This window comes from Dipodomys merriami, unplaced genomic scaffold, assembly GCF_024711535.1.
Source record: "Dipodomys merriami isolate MVZ:Mamm:240054 unplaced genomic scaffold, mDipMer1.0.p SCAF_28, whole genome shotgun sequence".
NCBI lineage: Eukaryota > Metazoa > Chordata > Mammalia > Rodentia > Heteromyidae > Dipodomys > Dipodomys merriami.
Window position 1 is genome coordinate 20,799,503 of NW_027204270.1, and position 21,816 is coordinate 20,821,318.

General features: G+C 47.1%; 1 protein-coding gene across 2 annotated transcripts; it reads right to left on the reverse strand.

Moving 5' to 3' along the window:
• Window positions 1–11,647: 11,647 nt before the first annotated feature.
• On the reverse strand, window positions 11,648–18,190 carry LOC138838024 (low-density lipoprotein receptor class A domain-containing protein 1-like). Of its 2 annotated transcripts, XM_070037027.1 has the most exons (7): window positions 18,111–18,190; window positions 17,682–17,736; window positions 16,710–16,736; window positions 15,710–15,835; window positions 14,422–14,559; window positions 12,681–12,809; window positions 11,648–12,104 (listed from the first exon to the last, which is right to left on the reverse strand). In XM_070037027.1, the coding sequence occupies exons 1-7, from the start codon at window positions 18,129–18,131 to the stop codon at window positions 11,953–11,955; spliced, it is 648 nt and encodes a 215-aa protein (XP_069893128.1). In that variant the 5' UTR covers window positions 18,132–18,190; the 3' UTR covers window positions 11,648–11,952. The 2 variants fall into 2 exon arrangements, with proteins under 2 accessions (XP_069893128.1, XP_069893129.1); XM_070037028.1 differs by lacking the exon at window positions 16,710–16,736.
• Window positions 18,191–21,816: the final 3,626 nt, after the last annotated feature.

A 21,816-nucleotide genomic window follows, 5' to 3' on the forward strand; every position in this document is an offset into this window, starting at 1 on the left:
GTAGCCCCTTCTATGTTGAACACTGGACCTTAAACATGAGAGTTCAAAAGTATGAGTAATGAGTACCTCCATTTCAAGTCTTAGTTACATGAATGGAGGTTAAAAATACTTTGAACTGGATGTGGCAGCTGATGCATATACAGTGCAGGGCTCAGAGGCAGGAGGAGCTCAAGTTCCAGGCCAACCTGGCCTACACTGTGAGACCCTCTTGGAAACAAACAAAAAACAAAAAAAGCTTATATTTTTCTAATATATTTTTAATTACATACATGGCTTACCTTTTGTGGTTTGCATTTTATTTCTGTTGGGCAGTGCTGCTGTAAATCATCCACTGTTAAAAGGCAAGCTAGCATCAAGACTTACAGGCAGTTAATGAGAGAAAGTACCTCAAAATTGAAAGCAGGAGTTTGACAATTGGAAATGCTATGGAGTTGAACCAAGATTGTAATAAAGTTAGATCTTGGATCTGGTTTGTTTCATTTGCTGTTCTGGGGTACACAGCGTTAGCTTTGTAAAGATGGCCTATTATCTGGGATCATGTCAAAAGCTCTGATTTCTGACATTTATAACATGAAAAAGATAAATGCAGTGTATATTATGGTTTGGATCTATGGGGCTTTTTGCTTCTTTGAGATAGGGTCTCACTGGGTAGCATAGACTGGCCTCAACGTTGGCCTCCTCTTCCCAGAGCTAGGATTATAGACCTGTGCCAGCCTGATGTAATGCAGGTACTTGGGTTTGAACTCAGGGTCTCAAGCTCTTGCTTGGGTTTTTCTGCTTAACTTTGGCATTTTACCACTTGAGCCCACATTTCTATTTCTGGCTTTTTGCTGGTTAATTAGAGATAATAGTCTCTAGAATTTGTCTGTCCAAGCTGGCTTTTGAAGTAGAACTCTCAAATCTCAACTTGACAAGTAATTACAGGCACAAGGCCTTAACTCCAGGTGCAGTTTGATTTTTTTATATAATATTTTACTAGCTTACATTAGATATACAGAGAAAGATTTCATTGTTAAATTTCCATACATTTATAATACATTTCAACCAATTGATCCTACATGTCCCCCAGAAACTTGGGCTTGTTGAAAGCTTCATCATCCCAGTGTTCAAAGGTGGGGACTTTAATTGATTAGATCATGAGGGCTCTGACCTCATTGATGAATTAGTCCATTTTTGAATTCTTAGCTTAATGTTTTGGGGTTTTTTTTTCTTTTTTTTTTAACTGGTCCTAAAGCTTGAACTTGGCCTGGGCACTGTCTCTGAGCTTCTTTTGCTCAAAGCTAATGCTCTACCACTTGAGCCATAGCACTAGTTCTGGCTTTTTCTGAGTAGCGTATTGGAGATGAGTGTCACAGACTTACCTTCTGGGCTGGCTTTGTACCATGATCTTCAGATCTCAGTCTCCTGAGTAGCTAGGGTTTACAGGCATGAGCCAACAGCTCTCGGCTTTAATGTTTTTCTGACAAAAGCAAGTTAACTCTGTTTTGGCCACCAGGAACTGAGTAAAGCTTTCTTCTACCACATTTTGGCTGCTTTTATAAACTTGTCTTACCTTAGGCCCAATAGGAACCACACTAAACACACAGAGTGAAACCTCTGAACAGTGAGCCAAAACCAACTTCTTTTAAGTTGGTTTATCTCAAGTATTTTGTCACAACAACCTGACTAACGGATGTGTGGACTTAATTATACTTTTCCAAAATCTCTCCTTTTGCTTTGTTGCTACCATGAGATGAGCTCCATGCAATGGTGAGGTTTGGCCTTAACCACAGCCCTAGAAACAACAGAGCCAAGAGATCATGAACTGAAACAAGAAGCTAAATTAGGTCTTTTCTGCTTTTGCTGTATCTTATTGTATCAAAGCAACGTGAAGTTCACTAACACAGTTCAGATGGGTTTTTTTTCTTTGTTAGAGCAAAACTTCAAAATGTCATTTCGCACACCTTGCCAAATTCCTAGCAAAACTGCATAGCCATATTCACTTCAAACTTGGCATGCATTTCAAGTGAAACTTGAACTTGATTGTCTGCCCCCTCACACATATGCAATGGTGTCTCTCTTCAGTGCTTCATCACAAAGTCATATGTGAAATTACTCCCCAGAGATCCCTCCTGCATGATCAGATGGGAGGCAAATCTTCCTTTCACACTTACCCCTCAGAGCAACTAATGATTACTTTGCTTTTGTAAACAACGAATTTTGAAAGCAAGATACATGTTCTTTAATCTCTTCAAGATTCTGATTTTTTTAATTGGTGATCTCTTAAAATACTATTTCTTGTTTTGATTCTAACGGTTTTTAGGGTCTTTTGCTAAGCTTTGTTTAGCAATTGAGATTATGGGTAATTTTTATGTGTGTTTAAGGGTAACTTTTTCCCTTCCTTGTACAAGCACTTCTTGTAGGCAAGCACTCTGCTACTGAGTTACCTCTACAACCCTTAGGATAAGCAATTTTTTAAATTAGAATTTCTCCTATTTCCTTAGAAGAAATTGGTTGACTCATTATGAACTTTGGACAAATGACTTAATTCTTCTGATCCTCATACTTCTTTTTTTAAAATGAAATCTTATACTACATACCCCAAGCCTCAAACTCAAAATCTTTCTGCCTCAGTCTTTCACATGCTAGGATTACAGGGATGTTCTACCATGCCTGGCTTCTCATATATCTTGAAAACGTTGTTGCCTACCTAAGTAATAAAATATTTGCAAGAATGGATAGATCATTGTTTTTCATAAGGATGATCTACAGATGGAATTCTGCCCAAGAGTCATCTGAGTATTAAAATGGAAAATTTTTAGAACCTACCTGTTTTTTTTTAAATGTTTAAACTCTTTGTTTGTTTGTTTTTTTGTCAGTCATGGGTCCTGAACTCTGGGCCCGGGCACTGTCTCTTAGCTCTTCACCTCAAGGCTAGCACTCTACCACTTGAGCCACAGTGCCACTTCTGGCTTTTTCTGCTTATGTGGTACTGCGGAATCGAACCCAGAGCCTCATACATGCAAGGCAAGCACTCTACCACTGAGCCACCTTCCCAGCACCCTACCCGTTTTTACCAGAGTTTTTTTTAAGCTTGTATTTGGCCTTTTTATGCTTTGGTTTTTTTTTAAAAGCCATTTATTTGAAAATTAACTATTGGAGCTGGAGATGTAGAGCTCTTGGCTAGCATGTGAAGCAAGGAGCTACAAGGCAGGAAATATTTCTTGAGAGATAATAGGTTTGAAGGATAATTGTGTGCTAGCAAATCCAGAAGAGGGGCCAGACCTTCCAAATCTAGAGAGTGTGGAAAAGAGTGACAGCATTTTCACATGCGAATCTCACAGAATTTCTGGGTATCTGGAGCCCATAGGTGTTAGAGTTGAGTGATGGAGGTAGAGACACCAGTAAGGATTACTCTCAAGCAAAGGCCTTTATCCTAGAAACAATAGGGATCTATGCATGGAATTCAGGGATTCAGGGACCTGTGTTGCAGAAAGGTGCCGCTGAAGCAAGACTGGTGAGTAGGGCTATTGAGGACCCAGATGAGACATGAGTTAAGGAATACAGATACAGAGCAGGAGATGGAAGTGAGATGTAATCAGCACATATTGTGGTACACCTGTTACCAGGCAGCCTCTGCTCATGATGGAGAGCCATAATAAACACACATATTGCTGCTCAGGAGCTGAGTGCTGGGACAGAAAGGATAGTGTTGGCTATTGATTTATTAGTCAAGAGAGCTATGAGACCAACAGAGAGATTTGGAAAGAAGCCAGGGGTGAGAATAAAATCATGCAGGAAAAATAGGTATGCAAAATGTGTGTTGGGATTTAAGTTTCTCCCCATCCTGAGGAGAGACCCTACAGTCATCACTACATTCTCAAAAAGAAAAGAATTTTCTCCAAGGTTAGATTGATGGGGGCAAGCAGGTAGCTAAGGCAATTCCAATATTTAAAGAGAAACAGTAGTAAGCAGTAGTAAGCAACTGAGAAGAAATGATTTTAAAAAAAAAAAAAGGAAACCAAGCTGGGCACCAGTGGCTTAGTGGCTCACGCCTGTACTCCTAGCTACACAGGAGGCTGCATTGTGAGGATCATGGTTCAAAGCCAGCCTGGGCTGGAAAAGTCTGTGAGATTCTTATCTCCAGTAAAAACTACTCAGAAAAAGCTGGAAGTGGTAGCTCAAGTGGTAGAGCACAAAGAGGCTCAGGGACAGTCCTCCCCCCGTACCTCCCCGCAATTCCCTCCATGAGTTCAAGCCCCAGGACTGGCAAAAAGGAAAAAAAGAAACTAGGAGACAAGAAGAGAGAGAACATGATTGTGAAAACGAACTCTCCTTAGGAGTTATAATACTTGCTATTTTGTTAAACTAACTTTCTCTCTTTTTTCTTTCTTTCTTTTTTGTCAGTCATGATCTAGAGCATGAATGTTGTCCCTGAGCTTTTTTCACTCCAGGCCAGCGCTCTACTACTTTGAGCCACAGCACCACTTCCAGTTTTCTGGAGGTTAATTGGAGACAAAAGTCTTATGGACTTTCCTTCCAGGGCTGGCTTCAAATAGAATCCTCAGGTCTCAACTTCCTGATTAGCTAGGATTACAGTGTGACTCACCAGCGCCCAGCTAAGATAACTCTTAAGAAGAAAGTTATTAGGGTTTGGTTTAGTGGGTTCCAGAAGATCCCCAAAGGTTACAATGGAACCTGTTTATATTCAGCATGCTTCTGGTTTCATCTCCAACCCCAATCTCCATTCCTCTTCTGCTCTATCTTAAGAGTAGGAAAGCCTGCCCGGGCAAAAATTTCATTTTTTCATATTTCTAAAAAGAAATAGCTGGGCATGGTGTTGTGTTCCTGTCATCACAGCTATGCAGGAACCATAAACAGCCTCGCCCAGGCAAAATCGTGAGAGACACTCTATTTGAAAAAAAAAATTGATGTTAATAATAAACAAAGAGACAGATGGAAGGAGAGAAGAAGGAAAGGAAAGGGAAGGAAGGACTGAAGCCAAAATTGCTGGGGTGTGGGTCAAGTGGTAGAGCACCTGACTAGCCAGTATGAGGCCCTAAGTTCAAACCCCTTTACCACCACACACAAAAAAATGCTTGATTGTTTAAGAATAGCAGCAATGTGTTATGAACTTCATGACAACAATTACATGAGGTTAGATGGAAAATATAGAAGTGAAGAGGGCAGACTCTGATAAAGATGTTCACTGTAAATCCTAAAACAATAACTAGGGGCTGGGAAGGTGGCTCAGTGGTAGAGCGCTTGCCTTGCATGCCTGAGGCCCTGGGTTCGATTCCTCAGCACCACATAAGAAAAAAGCCGGAAGTGGCGCTGTGGTTCAAAGTGGTAGAGCACTAGCCTTGAGCTGAAGAGCTGAGGGACAGTGCCCAAGCCCAGAGTTCAGACCCCACGACCGGTAAAAAAAAAAAAAAAAAACTAAAATACTTTCAGTTTATTAGCCAACCAAAGAGATAAAAATAAAATTTAAAATATCTAATTAACCCAAAAGAAATCATAAAGAAAAAGAATGAAGAACAGATGGGGAGAAAATAATAGCCAGATAATTTAAACCATAACAATAATCTCACTAAGTGTAATTCATATGGACTAAATGACTTAATTAAAAACCAGAAGAAATTGTGAGGTGGCTCAGTGGTAGAGCGCTTGCCTAACATACGGAGGCCCTGGGTTCAATTCCTCAGCACCATATAAGCAGAAAAAGCCGGAAGTGGCGCTGTGGCTCAAGTGGTAGAATGCTAGCCTTGAGCTGAATTGCTGAGGGACAGTGTCCAGGCCCAGAGTTCAGGCCCCATGACTGACAAAAAAAAAAAAAAAAAAAAAAGGTAAGACTTAGCTAGGCATTACTGGCTCATGCCTGTAATCCTAGCTAGTTGGAAGGCAGAGACTGTGAGCATTGTGTTTGAAGCCCAGATAGAGAAGAACATTTGAGAGACCCCTTCTCAGCCCATAGCTAAGTGCAGTGGCACATGCTTGTTATCCTAGCTTTGTTAGGAGTCTAAGAATGGGAGGATTAAGGTTCCAGGCCAGCCCAGACAGAAAAGTCCACAAAACTTCATCTCAACAGAAGAAACTGGATGTGGTAACATGTGCCTGTCATCCTTACAAGAGGGAGCATTAAATAGATAGTCATCCAGGTCAGACCTAAGTATATACTGACTAAAAGAGACATCCTATAAAGACACAAATATGTTAAAAGTAAAAGATGGGAAAGATACACTGAGTAGACAACTACTAGTTTGGCTAAATTAGTATCAGACAAGTAGATTTCAGAGCAAGGAATATCTGAGGAATAAAGACCAATTAGCAATGAGAAATAGGTCAATGAATCAAGAGGATTAACAATCCTAAAAGCTTATGCACTAAATACAGAGCTTTACAGTGGATGAAGCAAAAGTGATAAACTTACGAGGAAAAATAGACAAATACAGAATTTTGGTTGTCAAAAAGTCATTGAACAAGTAGTCAGAAAACCATCAAGGAAACAGTTGACAACACTGTCAATTAACTTGATCTGTAATACTAGCATCAGAGGCCGACAAGGAAGATTTCAAGTGCAAGGTCAACCTGGGATGCCTAAGCAAAACCTTATCTCAAAAAACAGACTGTCAAGCTGGGTACCGCTGGCTCATACTTGTAATCCTAGCTACTCAAGAGGCTGAGATCTCAAGATTGCAGTTCAAAGCCAGCTTGGGCAGGAAAGCTCATGAGACTCTTATCTCCAATAAACTACTCAGAAAAGGCCAAGGGCTGGGAAGGTGGCTCAGTGGTAGAGCACTTGCCTTGCATGCCTGAGGCCCTGGGTTCGATTCCTCAGCACCACATAAGCATAAAGAAAAAAAACGGAAGTGGTGCTGTGGCTCAAGTGGTAGAGTGCTAGCCTTGAGCTGAGGAGCTGAGAGACAGCGCCCAGGCCCAGGGTTCAGGCCCCACAACCAGACCCAAAAAAAAAAAAACAAAAAAATAGAAAAGTCCAGAAGTGGCACTGTGACTCAAGTGGTAGAGTGCTAGTCTTTAGTAGAAACAGCTCAGGGATCACACCCAGACCCTGAGTTCAAGCCCTAGGACGGTGGGTAGAGGGGGGTAGGGGTGGGGGTAAGACAAAAACAAAACAAAACAAAAACAAAACAAAAACCCAGCCAGGTACTTGTAATCCCAGCTACTCAGGAAGCTGAGATTAAGGACTGAGATTCAAAGGTACACAAAGCAGATAAATCCAACAGACTCTTATCTTCAATTCATCAGAAAAAGCCAGAAGTAGAAAAAAGCCAAATGGTATAGCATCAGTCTTTTTTTTTTTTTTTCCTTTGGGTCCGGTCGTGGGGCCTGAACTCTGGGCCTGGGCGCTGTCCCTCAGCTCTTCAGCTCAAGGCTAGCACTCTACCACTTGAGCCACAGTGCCACTTCCGGCTTTTTTCTTTTTGCTTATGTGGTGGTGCTGAGGAATCGAACCCAGGGCCTCATGCATGCAAGGCAAGCGCTCTACCACTGAGCCACCTTCCCAGCCCTATAGCATCAGTCTTGAATTGTAAAAGCTAAGTTGGAGCATGGAACCCTAAATTCAATCTCCAGTGATACAACAAATAAACAAGGAAACAAACAGCCTTAAAGTAGTTATGTGGTGGTTGATGTTGGTACTATCATTACAGTACATTATTGTTCATCTCTGTATTGGATTTATAAGTTAAACTTTATCACAGGTATGTGTAGGGGAGGGGCTTAGTATTATAGAGTTTGATATTATTGTCCATCTACTGGGAATTATAGAAGTCTTAGATGTATTACCTAGAAGGATGAGAACTACTGTTTAAATACATTTGTGTGTGTGTGTGTGTGTGTGTGTGTGTGTGTGTGTAAGAACTCAAAGATGTTATTTCTGCTTGGAGTAGGATGGCTTTGAGAATCAGAGTCTCTGTGAGGCGTTGAGCTGGTCTCTTTCCTGTCTTTCCTCTCCTCTTCAGTCATAAGCCTGGCTGAGCTCTGGGGTCTCTGCCAGAGCTAATGTCTGTGATTCTGTGAGTCTAAGGATGAAAGGAGAGCCCCTGGCAAACAGTGATGGCAGACAGTTAAACCAGACCAGCTTTCCCATCCAAACCCTGGGGCCAAGCCTGAGCCACTTTAAATTCCATTAATCTATCCCTGCGTGTTTGCACAGTAAAGAACCTGTTGTACTTAGAGCCCTGATCTTGGAGCTGGGGCCAGGGAGGCTGGGAGAGGACAAATATTGACACAAGCTTCTGGGTTGTCTCCCGGCTGCTGCTCTGCGGCTGGGCACCAGGGGAGGGCCTGCCTAGCCTCCTAGGCCCTGCATCTTCCTGGGAAATCTGTTTGGGAAGAAGCTATGATACCTGCTCATTTCTGAAAGTAAGAGCCAATAAACAAGACAAGAAGAATAAATGCAGCCAGATGCTGGTAGCCCCTGCCTGCAACCCTAGCCACTTGGGTGGCTGAGATCTGAGAGGATTGTGGTTCAAAGCTAGCCCAGGCAGGACATTCTTATCTTCAATTAACCACCGGAAAACCTAAAGTGGCTCTGTGGTTCAAAGTAGTAGAGTAGCCTTGATCAAAAAAGCTCAGGGACAGGGCCCAGGCCCTGAGTTCAAGCCCCACAACCAACAAAAAGCAAGCATGCAGGAAAGAAGGAAGGAAGGAAGGAAGGAAGGAAGGAAGGAAGGAAGGAAGGAAGGAAGGAAGGAAGGAAGGAAGGAAGGAAGGAAGGAAGGAAGGAGGAAGGGAGGGAGGGAAAAGGGGGGGGGAGAAAGAGAAAGAAAAGAATAAATGCCACTTGTGCCAACACCAGCCAATCCCTGCTTCTAGGCTGTGGCTTCTGCCTGAGCTCCAGCTTTCCACCTAAAGATACCTAGCTGAGAAAGAGGGAGAGACATCAGGAGGGTTGTGGTGAGCCAGACTTGGGACTACCAAAGTTTAGTTCCTGGCTCTATATCTTAAAAGCTGTATGGCTGGTGCCAGTGGTTCACACTTATAATCCTTGCTACTCAGGAGGCTGACATCTGAGGACCATGTTCAAAGCCAGCCTGGACAAGAAAATCCACGAAACTCTTATCTCCAATTACCTACCCCCAAAGCCAAAAGTGGAGCTGTGGCTCAAGTGGTAGAACGCTAGCCTTGAACTCATAAAGCACAGGGACAAGGCCCAAGCCCTGAATTCAAGCCCCAGGACCGGCACCCAAAAAAAAGCCAGAAGTGCAGCTGTAGTTCAAGTGGTAGAGCTCTAACCTTAAGCACAAAAGTTCAAGGACAGTGCCAAGGCCCTGAGTTCAAGCTCCAGAACTACACAAAAGGAAAAAAAAAAAGCTGTGTGATCTTGAGCACGCCTCTCCTCCACCCCCACCTCTAGCTTATTCTCTTTCTCTCTGCCTGTGGAATGCACAGATTACTAAACCAGGTTCCCAGAGCAGTTGTAAGGATCAGAAAAAGTGATCCTGCTGCAGAGATCAGACAAAGGCTTGCCACAGTGCCTGACATGAACTAAATGCTTCCTGAACATTCACAGGCTGCTAATGTTGTCAGGTAAATCAGATACAAAATCCAGTCAGGAGAAAACAGAGAAGCTGCATTTTGAAAGATTGAATTGGGAGTCTTTGTTAGAAGGCCAGGTAGACTCCAAATGTCAAGATGGCATGGCTTAATGCCCCCAAACCATGGCCTTGGAAGAGGGTGGACAGCCCCCATCACCTAAGCATCAGGATGGCTGTGAAAACAAAATGATTTACTTAGACCTAGTCTTTCCCTTCCTTCACTAACACACAGCCACTTGTCCCATGCCGGGCGCCATTTCCTCTGCGTGAAGCAGGCTTTCACATTCCAGATCTTATTCTTCCCACTCAGTAAGCTTGCAAGATTGCCTAGTGCTGCTGGATCTTTATTCCTGAGCCTTCATCGCAACCCTCCTCCCCAAGGAGACATCAGATGTGTCTCTCCAATGCCACCACCCCCCCCCAACCTGGTATCCCACTGCGACCCAGGATTCAGCCATGCCTTTCCCTGTTTCCCAAATGCCTCAGTCTTCTCGGATCTGCCAAGGCATCACCTCTGCTCGCAGGCCTTCCCAGACCTGCAGAGATGGCCTAGAACCGTGAACATAGTTCGCTGTCCAATCCACACACCAGGCTCTGGCCTCCATCAGTCACATATCCATGAAGCTGCTTCACCTCTCCAAGCAACAGGCACTCTAAAAATAGACGCTTCCCTGCTACATTCCCCCCCAACCCCCAGGACATCTCACTTCCTTGGGGTGAAGTGTAACCTGCTGTATCCACTAGGATCCAGCCCCTATCTCCTCTCTCCCTTCTCTTCCCGTCTCCTTTCCCTGCTCTATGTTTGGGCCACTGTAGCCTCTTGGCTGTCTCCTGACTAAGCCATACCATGTGGAGGCTCCATCTCTATGGAGCCAGAGGCCCCACCGCTCCTGCTTGGGCTGCGTTTATAAAGAATCTTAGCAGAAGGGGCTGACCATCCTCAGGCCAGATTCCAGAGACACCTGTTCAGGAGCTGGTCCTCCAATGCTGTCTCTTTAGGGCCCAGCATTTCCTGCTGTCCCACTGGTCCCTCAGTGCTGTGAGGTGTGGCCTTCATTAGTCCCCTCATTCCTCATGTGCCAGGATCCATGCTTTGCCACTCCGGCTCTGGCGCCCAGCTTATGGCTTGGTACAGAGACTGATGAGTGAATGAAGGAATGAGGCACCAAATGACCCAGTGCTCACCATTTCCAAGTCAACAAGAGATTGATGTATAAAACCAAGTGTATTGACTGTATAGCTGATAGAGTTGTATTTTTCAACAGGAGTTTTCTACTTTGACTAGATTCCATGACTCTCACGATAAAGGTGGGGCATCTTGTGCCTCTCAAGCTCCCTCTTTAATATCCCACAGAGACTCTTCCCAACCATGATAATGGTCACATCGGTAACTAGGAGGACTTTGGGGTTGGGCTGCTGCCATAAACTGTGTTTGAGTCCCAATTCCAGCAGTTGACTTTGTTGGAGATCTTAGGTAAGTCATTTTTCCTCTGGGTCTCAGTTTCCTCATCTGTCTGATGGGACCACCCATCCTTGCCTGGCTGGATGCTGAAAAGCTAGGAAGCTATGTAGGGAGATGGCTCATTCCAGCTCCAGGATCAAAATAAAACCTCCTTTTCAAAAACCCTGGGCTGTCCAGCTGGTGGCTAGACGTAAGAGAAAGGGCTGTGGTGGGTGGGGATGGACAGAGCGGGAAAGAGGTCCCTCAAGCCGTCCTTTCTCCAGATCTTCTATTCTCCAGCCCAAGCCTCCTGGCATGCTTCCTTCTGGGAGGATGACCCTCACCCTGCCTCCTTTGTAGGCTCATGTGATCAGTCCATCCAGCCTTCAAAGGCTGCTCCAAACCCCAAACTATCTACCTTAATTAACCAAAGGGACAGGAAAATTCGTATGTGACCTTAAGTGATACCTGTGGAACTGAACTCCTCATCTTGGCACTTAAGGCCAGACATATCTTCTCTCAAGGGTCAACAAGATATGATCCAGGGAGGCTGAGAATGTGGCTTAGTGGTAGAGTGCTAGCCTTAAACAGAAGCAGCTTAGGGATAGTGCCCAAGTCTGAGTTCAAGCTCCAGGACTGGAAAAAAAAAATGATACAAGAGCCTGTCTTGGAGCAGGAGAATTTATTTCCTCTGTAAGGACCCAGAGATAGACCTATAATCCTAGAGCAGCTTCTTCACCTCTTTGTTAGAAGCTGGGCAACATGGTAGATGGCTCCCTGGCACTGGAGCCCTCCAAACGGAGTCAGAGCAACTTGAAAGTAGAAGAAGAAATTCCTAATCAGAAGATCTTGGGGGGTGGGGTGGGGGGTTGATTTAAAGGTTCCTTCCTACCCTCATGGTCTAGGACTTGATGTTTATGAGAAGGGTTATCAGTACCATTCCAACCAGCCAGTCACCCCTGCCTGGGGGCCCTATTCAGGTCCAGGACAGGAGAACTCATCAGACCAGTCTGAGCAGTGTTGCACGTGGTCCCGGCACAGGTTCTTTGGAATGCAGCTGCAGTACCTGAAGACTGTCGAAGAGCAACGCCACCACCCAGGGCCACAGAGTGGGCATGAAGTCACTAGAGAGAGAAAAGTCAGCATGGGAACAGTTGCTTGTCTGGACTGCTTCATACATGAGGGTATTCCTTTGCTGTGAAACCTGCCACAGCTCTCCAGAGCCAGGCCTGCCCTGTCAGGTGTGGGTTGACTGAGTTTGAATGCAGCAGACAGAACTGAGACTGTGCCTCCAACACCCTGTCTAAGCTTCTGTTTCTCATCGTTGAAGGTTGTTAAGGAAAGAAAGACAGGCAATTCTGATACTAATGGGTGTATACTATTTTCCCCATCATCTAGCTCTTCCTTCTGCCTCACCCTGATTCCATCCATGCCCACCCCTAGGACTCCCTAAGGGTGCTTCAGCTCTGTCCTTTGCCCTGTGCCCTGGTCCCCAGCATTCCAATACTCCCCTCCTGAAGAATGAACCTCTAGAGAGAGCCACGAGAGGGCTACTGGATACCCCATTGGGAGATGTACACCCACGAGCATACCTAGGAGTCAAAGAGGATATGGGGAACCTCAGAGGTGCCCTTGACAGCCTCTACCCTCTGGCCACTGTCTGGCCACTGTTCTGGCCCAGCCTGTGCCTAGACCTCCACCTGGGCTGAGTTCATCCGAACAGTCCCCACAGTTGTTGATTCCGTCACACTTCTGGTCTGAGTAGATCCAGGAGGCCGGGTTTCCACAGTGGGCCACGAGGAAGCTGGGGAGGCTCTGGGGCACATCTTCTGCAAGGGGACAGATGAGTCAGGATGAAGTCCACATTGAAGTCCATGGCTGCTCCAGGACCATGTGAAGATGGATGGATCCTGGCACCCGGTTGCCTTCCACCCAACCCAGAAAGAGCACCAGGAGTTTTCCTGGGGAGGAGGTCAGCCCAAGGGAGAGGAGTATGCCTGCTCCCCACCAGCAGGTGGTCCCCCAAAGCCACTGTCTTGTCCTCATTCTCATTCCCTACCCCACATCAGTGCTAGCACTATTCTTCCCTCTAGAAAGATCTCCTTAGCACCCCCACAAAACTATGCCACCTCAAGGAAAGCCTCCTCCAACTGGGGTGTGTGTAGCAAGGAGAAATGAGACACTGTAGAGCTAGGCTTTGGCTAAGGATGCAGATTTTGTGTTAGGCAGGTGTAGGCCAGGGCTGCCCAGATTCACGCAAACTCAGCCACATTGTCTCAGATACAAAACAGGAAAGAACCAGCCTTCATTCTTTGGTCTGGCCAGATTCCACTAGAGACATTATGGTTACTGCAGGGGTGTGTGCAAGGAGAAGGATGCAGGCAGGTAGAATGTATTCTGTAGTGTACTGAGGGGCCAAGAACTGAGTCATGGGAGGTGCTGGAGACTCTGGGGTTCAAGGCATGGTCTGGAGAAGGAGATACTCATAGGGCAAGACAGCACCTCCTACTATCTTGGGGAGAGGTTAAATGGGATCTATGGGAGCAGGGGTGGAGGGGGCTCTGGAGGCAGCTCTAAGCTCAGAACAAAGAAACCCCCTGAGGAAAATCTACCCCAGAACTAGGAGCAGCTACCTCAGGGAGTGAGCTCCTCATTCCAGAAACATGCAAGCAGCAGCGAGTTGGCCTCTGGGTCTTGCTACAGAGGAGACTGAGCAGGAGTTGGGGTAGGAGACTAGATGACTCCTCAGAGTCTTCTCCTGCCCCGCAATGTGGGGGATCAAACCCTGCACCTTGAGTGTGCTAGGCCAGCACTCTACAACTGAGCTATTACCCATAGTCCTTGGTTTCTGGAGAAAGTACCTCACTATGTAACTCAGACTGGCCTCAAACTTAGTATGTAGTCCAGGCTGGCCTCAAACTAATCCTCCTATCTCTTCCTCTCAATTGCTGGGATTATAGGTATGAACCAACACTTCTGGCTCGGCTGCTGTTCTTCCCAACTCACGCACCTCTCTCCTAGCTGTAGATCCAGACACTGAATCATACATTCATTCATTCACTCATTCATTCATTTATTCATCTATTCATTCAGAATAACTCCTGTATACTAGGGCATCATGATCAAGCAGACCAGCGCTATCCCAGAGAAGTTCACAGCCTGTTGAGAGTTGCAGATGTAACAACAGTGTGATTAGGGCATATAGGGAGGCACAAGGGCTGTGGGAGGCATATGGGAGTCAGAGAAGGCTAAAGGATGAACACTGATGCTCAGGGGTGCAGATGCATAGTGAAGCACCCTTTAACATGGCTGTCTGGGGGCAGTGGGGCTGTGTGGGCCTGGCATGCTCTGGAGGGCAGGGCTTCAGTAGTGCTTCAGGGGGAATGGAATCAGCCCTGGGAGGGCCACACAGAGCCTAAGTACCAATGACGAGCTACTCACGGCACAAGCTCTCGTCCTCATCCTCGCCATGCGGGCACGTGCGGACGCCGTCACACACGCCGTGGGCAGGGATGCAGCTCCTCCTGTCATGGCACAAGAAGCCTGTCCTGTTGGCTGGTGTCACACAGAGCTGGGCCCCTGCATGGGCAGAGGAGGCGCCTGAGGACCAACGGACAACACCTGGACGGGTTCTCCCACCTGAGGCCCGCCCTGAACTGGGGTAGTAGGGAGGCTCTGGGCTCAGTGGCAGCCTCTGCATTTGCAACTGTATGGCCTTGGGCAGGTGATATAACCTCTCTGAGTCTCAGGTTCTTTGTCTGCAACGTGGGGATTGTAGTGAACCCCTGGGATGGGGACTGCTGAGGAAGAGGGGTTCGGTGAGAGCTTCCCTATGGATAGGTGGTGAACTCAATGTGCGGAGCAGGAGCTGAGGGCAATATTCTAGGCAATAATGTGGCTTGAAGTGGACCTCTGGCCACAGGCAAGCTGTTGGATCAATGAGTCTGGGCCATCTCAGAGAGCACGTGTTATAATCTTGTCCATCTGGGCACATCTATGTCTGTGAGTGTGTGTGAGCGTGTACATGTATGTGTGTGTGTGTGTGTGTGTGTGTGTGTGTGTGTGTGTGTGTCATGGGGCTTGAACTCAAGGCTTGGACACTGTCCCTATGCTCTTTTGCTCAAGGCTAGCATTCTACCACTGAACCACAGCACCACTTCTGGTTTTCTGGGGGTTCATTGGAGGTAAGAGTCTCATGTATGGTCTCAGTCCTATCTGGACTGGCTTTGAATGGAGATTCTCAGATCTCAACCTCCTGAATAGCTAGGATTATAGGCATGAGACACCAGCACCTGGCTGGGCATATATCTTCTACATTCTTATTCTACCATTCCCCCAAACACCTCTGCCAGAGGTGCAGGAGTCATTATCAGTTCTCCACTGAGCAGTGTGTGTGTGTGTGGGGGGGAATACCGCCCTAGGGCTGCCTCAAAGAATGAGAGGGAAACTGGGCAGATGAGCCAGCCTGGGGCTGGGAGACGGTTTTCCTGGGAAGGCCCCGGAGGTGACATCAGAGCAGGCTTAGTCTCAATAGCTCATGTCACAGATGTACAAACAAAGGCTCAGGCATTTGTCTAGGGTGTGGGCAGGAATCTGTGTGTCTATCCACACTCAATATAAGGAATCATCCAGGTCTCTTTATAGAGCCAAGCAGAGTGTGGGCTCCCTGTCTCTGTGCCTCCACCCTCTCCTCAGCAGGTCTGAGTCGCCCTCTCTTGCCCACTCTGACCTGGTGTGCGGGATGGGAGTCCAAGGATGACGACTAGGACGAGAAGGGCTGCAAGTGTTGCCAGCAGGAGCAGCAGGAAGGCAGAGAGGCAGGCCTCACGGCGAGAGCAGCAGAGGAGGCTGTAGCCTGAGGACAGGAGGAAACACAAATGGGGGTGCAGGGATGGCCAGGCTGGTCCAGGATTTCCTGCCCTGCTATCTGCATACAGCCCATTCCCCTCCAGGGATGGCCCTGGAAAGGGCTCCTAGGCCTTCTTCATAAGCCCGGCACTGGTGGCCCACACCAGTAATTGAAACTACTCAGGAGGCTGAGACAGGAAGGAGTTCCCTAGTTCAAAGGCAGCCCTGACAAGAAAGTCTGAGGGACTCTTGTCTCCAATTAATCACCCCAAATCTGGAGGTGGGGCTGTGGCTCAAGTAGTAGAGCATCATCCTTGAGTGAAAAAGCTAAGGAATAGTGCCCAGACCCTGAGTTCAAGCCCCAGGATTGGCCCATGAGAGAGAGGGGTGGGTGAGGGGAGAGAGAAAGGGGGAGAGAGAGAGAGAGAGAGAGAGAGAGAGAGAGAGAGAGAGAGAGAGAGAGAGAGAGAGAGAGAGAGAGAGAGAGAGAGAGAGAGAGAGGAGAGAGTGTGTGTTAGAAAGGTCATATCGCAGCACTGGAGCTCTTGTGATTTCCACAGGTAGGGGAGATGAGAGGGGAGAAGCGCAGACATTCCCCAGAAGTGGATGAAGAGGGCACTGTGGGGGGGGGGGGTGGAGACAGTAGGGGCTGGCAGGCCACAGGAGGTTCAGTGTAAATCTGAAACCAGGAATCCTTCCAACTCTAGTTGTTAGCAAACTCAGGTAACCAGGGGGACAAGGTAAAGCAGGCTGTGACAGGTGTCCTGGCCAGCCAAGTGGCTGCTCTTCAAATATTTGTGCAGCACAAGCCAGGCACAAAGTGGGGTCACTTGGAGGAGAAGCTGCAGAGCTGAGGTTGTCGCCCAGGTGAAGATGCATACCAAAACGCTTGAGGTGTAGTCCTTTCCCTTGAAGATGAAGAAAAGAGGAGGTTCTTGGTTCTACTACCACCCCTTCTACCAGCCAGGACTTGGAAATAAACTACCACCAATGTGGCACTAAGAAGGCTCTGGGATTTTGCAGCCAGAAGGACCTCAGCTGGAATGTACACCCAGCCTCTCCCACTTCTCAGTCTTGCTAATGTCCTCCCAGTCCCTAAGAGCTGTCCGGAGGATGAACTCTGGGCCTGAGCGCTGTCCCTCAGCTCTTCAGCTCAAGGCTAGCGCTCTACCACATGAGCCACAGTGCCACTTCCAGCTTTTTCTGCTTATGTGGTGCTGAGGAATCGAACCCAGGGCCTCGTGCATGCAAGGCAAGCGCTCTACCTCTGAGCCACCTTCCCAGCCCCTGGGCAGGCTCTTTATAGCTTTCATTGTCCTGTCCCTCTCAGGTCTGCTTCCTCACCTGCCAAACATGGGCCAAGATAGGGTGAATAGAAGATGCTCTTCCTCTTCTCCCTCCTTCTCACCCATTTCCTTCATTCCATGAAGGTGAAGAAAAATGGTCAGAGTTGTACAGGGAGTCAGTAACACATGTAAATACTAAGTGTGGCATTCACTTTATCCCTCTGAAGGTAAAGCAAATTGTCTAGGTCATTCTCTGAATCAGGAATTTAGCTCTAAGGTCCCTTTTTCTTCAGGTTATAGGTGTGAACTGTATACAGTGCAGTACCTGGTAGGTACACAGCATGCAGTAGGAGCTCAATAAATGCTCTTGCATGGAGAGCATAAGCAATCCTATTAAGCAAGTGACCTCAGCACAGCAGGAAGCTAGAAAGCTGACACCATTAACAGAGAAGAGGGAAGCAAGAGTGACGGTGGGAGCCCTGGACACTCTTCGTGCATTTGTAGCCAACTATGGGCTTAAGGAAGCACTTTGGATGCACAGCATCTAGCCCAGCCCTCCATTCTTACCTTCCCCTCGAGGGCCAGCTTTTGTTCTGGCAGCAGCATTGTCCTCTGCGTCTCCCTGCCCAAGACAGCAGAGCCAAGGTGGGCTTGGGAGAGACCAGACCAAGCCAGGGAGTAGAGCTAGGGTAGGGGCTGTAGACTTCAGGGTATTCACAATGGGTCTCTGAGAGCATTGAGTTTATTGGTCCCTCACATCCCAGCATGCCAAGCACCCCACATTCATATTGCCTGCCTGCCTCACATCCCTACACTTTGCCTGGGAAGTGAGTGGCTTCTGTGCTGTGCTTCTTTCTGCTGTCCACTTGGCACCTGACGGTCCTTCAGGCCAGTCTAAGCAGCAACTTCTCACTCTCCTGGTTGCCTCTTCCCTCCCAGCATCCCAGGGTGCAAGTAGGACTGAATGCAGGTTTGTCTCCCCAGGACAGCTCCTACCTGAGGGAAGATCTTGTTCATGGCTCTGGCTCCTATCTCCCAGAACCAATGGAGTGCACAGAACTTAAGGCAGGTTTTCCTGCCTGTCACCAGGGACAACCTGGGGGAGGGAGGGTGAGACAGAAAAAGGCTTCACCCCAGGCCACACCTTTCCCTGTGGGCAGTCTACTTCTGGGCTACTTTCCTGGCATGAAGAGGGCAGGGGAATCCTGCTCAGAGCAGGCCTTCTCCAATGCAGCACGCTGGGAGCCCTCATCCCCATTCTATAGAGGAAGAGTCACACAGTAGATGGGTGAGGACTTAGCATGTTTTCTCCTCTACATCTATGCTGAAGCTACTGGACCTAAAAGCTCCACTCATAGGGCTGCAGATACGAATACCAACAGCCACCTTTCTCTCTTATTTTTTTTCTTTTGTTTTGTGCCAGTTCTAGGACTTAAACTCAGGGTTTGGACACTGTCCTTGAGTCTCTCTGTGCTCAAGGCTAGTACTCTACCACTCAAGCCACAGTGCCACTTCTGGCTTTTTTTTTTTTTTTTTTTTTGGTCGTGGAGCTTGACCTCTGGGCTTGGGTGCTGTCCCTCAGCTCTTCAGCTCAAGGCTAGCACTCTGCCACTTGAGCCAAAGTGCTACTGCCAGCTTTTTCTGCTTATGTGGTGCTGAGGAATTGAACCCAGGGCCTCATGTATGCAAGGCAAGCACTCTACCACTGAGCCACCTTCCCAGCCCCACTTCCGGCTTTTCTGTGTATGTGGTACTGAGGATTCGAACCCTGGGCTTCATGCATGCTAGGGAAGCATTCTACCATTGAGCCACATTCCAAGCCCCCCTTTCCATGGCCAGAAATCAGGTTCACTTTGTCACCCATGTCCTTCTATTTAGTTACATAATCTAGATTGAAAGATGCTTTTTTGGTAAAGCTAAAGCAAATACAATCTTGAACTCATCTTTAAGAACATAGTAAAAACTTCGGCGGGGGGGGGGGAAGCGGGGTTGTTGTGGAGGTGGGAGGGAAGGAATGGTAGGGGAAAAACAAAGGAGGAAGCAAGGAAGCAACAATGCTTTATAGGAAATGTACTCATCACCTTGCTCATGTAATTGTAACCCCTCTGTACAATATTTTTACAATAAAAACGTACAAAAAAAGAGAACGTGTAAAGCACATTTTGGTTTTCCCCTAAGATGATGCCTTAGGCTGGGGGAAGGCAGGGAGCTGACTGCATACCCCAACTCTTGCACCCACTCAGAGGGTGCCATTTTTTCCTGGCAGCAGAAGTGCACTAGAAATGGAAGGGCTGAATTCAAGGGCCTGTACCCAGAGAACAAGGCCTGCACCTCCAGAAGTAAGTTCAGGGGCTCCAGGTAGGCAAGCCCCTGCAAACTTCTCCGATGCCAGTAGGCTTTCTAACCTGTGGTCAACTGCTTCTTTTGCATTGGGAAATAAGATGCCAAACCAGGAGCAGCCTGCAGGGGGCAGCAAGCGATGTTGGGAAGCGCTGAGTCCTGGGCTAGGCATGGAGAACAGAGTCCTCATTAGAGCCCTGCTTGACTCTGGCTTGAGGAAGTCACTTGTGTTTACATCCATAAAACAAAGGGATAGACTAGCAAAAGAAATGTTTTAGAGTTCCTCAGAATCAGACCTTAAGAATGGAAGGAGGTTAATCTGAATGTGGTATTGCACATCTGTAATCCCAGCTACTGCAGCTAAGAGATCCGTGGTCCAAGGTCGGCCAGAGCATACATGGAGATCTGATCTGAAAAACAAACTTGAGAGAAAAAAAAAAAAAAACAAAACTTGAGAGAAAAAAACCACCAGAAAACCGGAAGTGGAGCTGTGGCTCAAGTGCTGCCTAGCAAGAGCAAGGACCTAACTTCAACCCTAATATCTCCTACCCTAGGTATCCACTTAAAGCTGAGGGCACAGCCACTTCTGGGAACTACTATGGAGCCTTCCTCCCTGGCACCACACACTGGCCTACAGTAGGCACAGAGGCCCAGGATGGCAGGTGAGAGTTGGCCTGCTGGAACTTGTAATGAGAAGGGCTGAGGAGTCTAACATATTCAGAAGACACTAATCTTCTTCTTTATGTCAACTGCAATCAACTGGTAGAGGCTATGTGAAGTATGAATTCAAAAACAAAACAACCTTGCCAGGCGCTGGTGGCTCACACCTGTAATCCTCACTACTCAGGAGGCTGACATCTGAGAATCACAGTTCAAAGGCAGCCATGGCAGGAAAGTCCATGAGACTTTTTTTTTTTTTTTGGTCAGTTGTGGGGCTTGAACTCTGGGCCTGGGCACTGTCCCTCAGCTCTTCAGCTCAAGCTAGCACTCTACCACTTGGGCCACAGCACCACTTCTGGTTTTCTGGTGGTTAGATGGAGATAAGAGTCTCATGGACCTTCTTGCCCAGGCTGGCTTTGAACCATGATCCTCAGATCTCAGCCTTCTGAGTAGCTAGGGTTACAGACATGAGCCACAGGTGCTCGACCCATGAGACTCTTATGCATGATTAACCACTAGAAAACTATAAGTGTTGCTGTGGCTCAAGAGGTAGAGTGCTTGCCTTGAGCTCAACAGCTCAGGGATAACACCCAGGCCCAGAGTTCAAGACCCATGACCGACAAAACAGAACAAAACTAAACAAACAACAAAAAAAACCAACAAAGCTAAAAGGGGAAGGCCACATGTATGAAAAACAATTCACCAGGAAGGAAATGCACACACCCAGTGTATTTTTTAAATGGCTATAAAGGTAATGTACAGAAGGGTGACAGTTACGTAAGAACTGGGAAAGTACATTTCTTTTTGGACAATGTCACCCCTTCCTTTTCTCTCTCCGTTTCTCCCTCCCATCCCCACCCATAAGTTGCATAGTTCATTTTCAATATGGTGTCTAGTGAGTACCACTACTGCATTTGTTTACTCTTTGTCCCTCCATTTCTGTGCCTCCCAAAGACATATAAACAAACATAGTTGGGGCATACAAGGTGGCCTTTGCTCACAGCTGGGGCCCAGAGGCATTGGTGGGTACAGTTTCTTCCCTGGTGGTCCAGACATGGTTGGGTGCCTTCCTCCTGGTAGCTGCAGAAGGTGGGCCACTCCCTGGAAATAGGGAGTGGGCAGGTGAGGGGGAAGGGACATGCCTGCCTTACCTCAGGGACTGCAGCTGTTCTAACATCTTTGTTGGGCTGGTCCCACAGAATAACTCATTCACGGCTGTATAAACCTTGTAGGTGAACATCAGGTCCAGTTTATAGACTGGGATATACTTCCTCAAGCTCTTCACAAGGTTGTCCTTGGCCTCTAGATAGGCCTGCTGATGCTGACCTATTTCTGTGTCAACAAGGATATAGTCGTTGCTGATTGCCCTTGCTGATACAGTTAAGGCCAGCATAGAATCAGTAGGTGACCTTGAAGCCAAAAACAATGCTAATTAGGACCTCTATACCCATGGCCCATATCAGCTATGTCATTCTGGCTCTACCTATGGATTTCTACAGGCTGGATTTGAATAATTCATTATGTGGTTATACATCTCTCAGTATATTGCTTGTCATGTGTGCTGGCTCCTTCTACCTTTTAAATCTCTTTCCTGCCCAGATCAGATAAAAATCTCACTCCACAAAACCTTGATTCTCCTTTCTCTCCCAGGTTCTCTCTTTCCTTGCATTTCTTAGGCTTTGTCTTCATCTTAGCCAAGCTG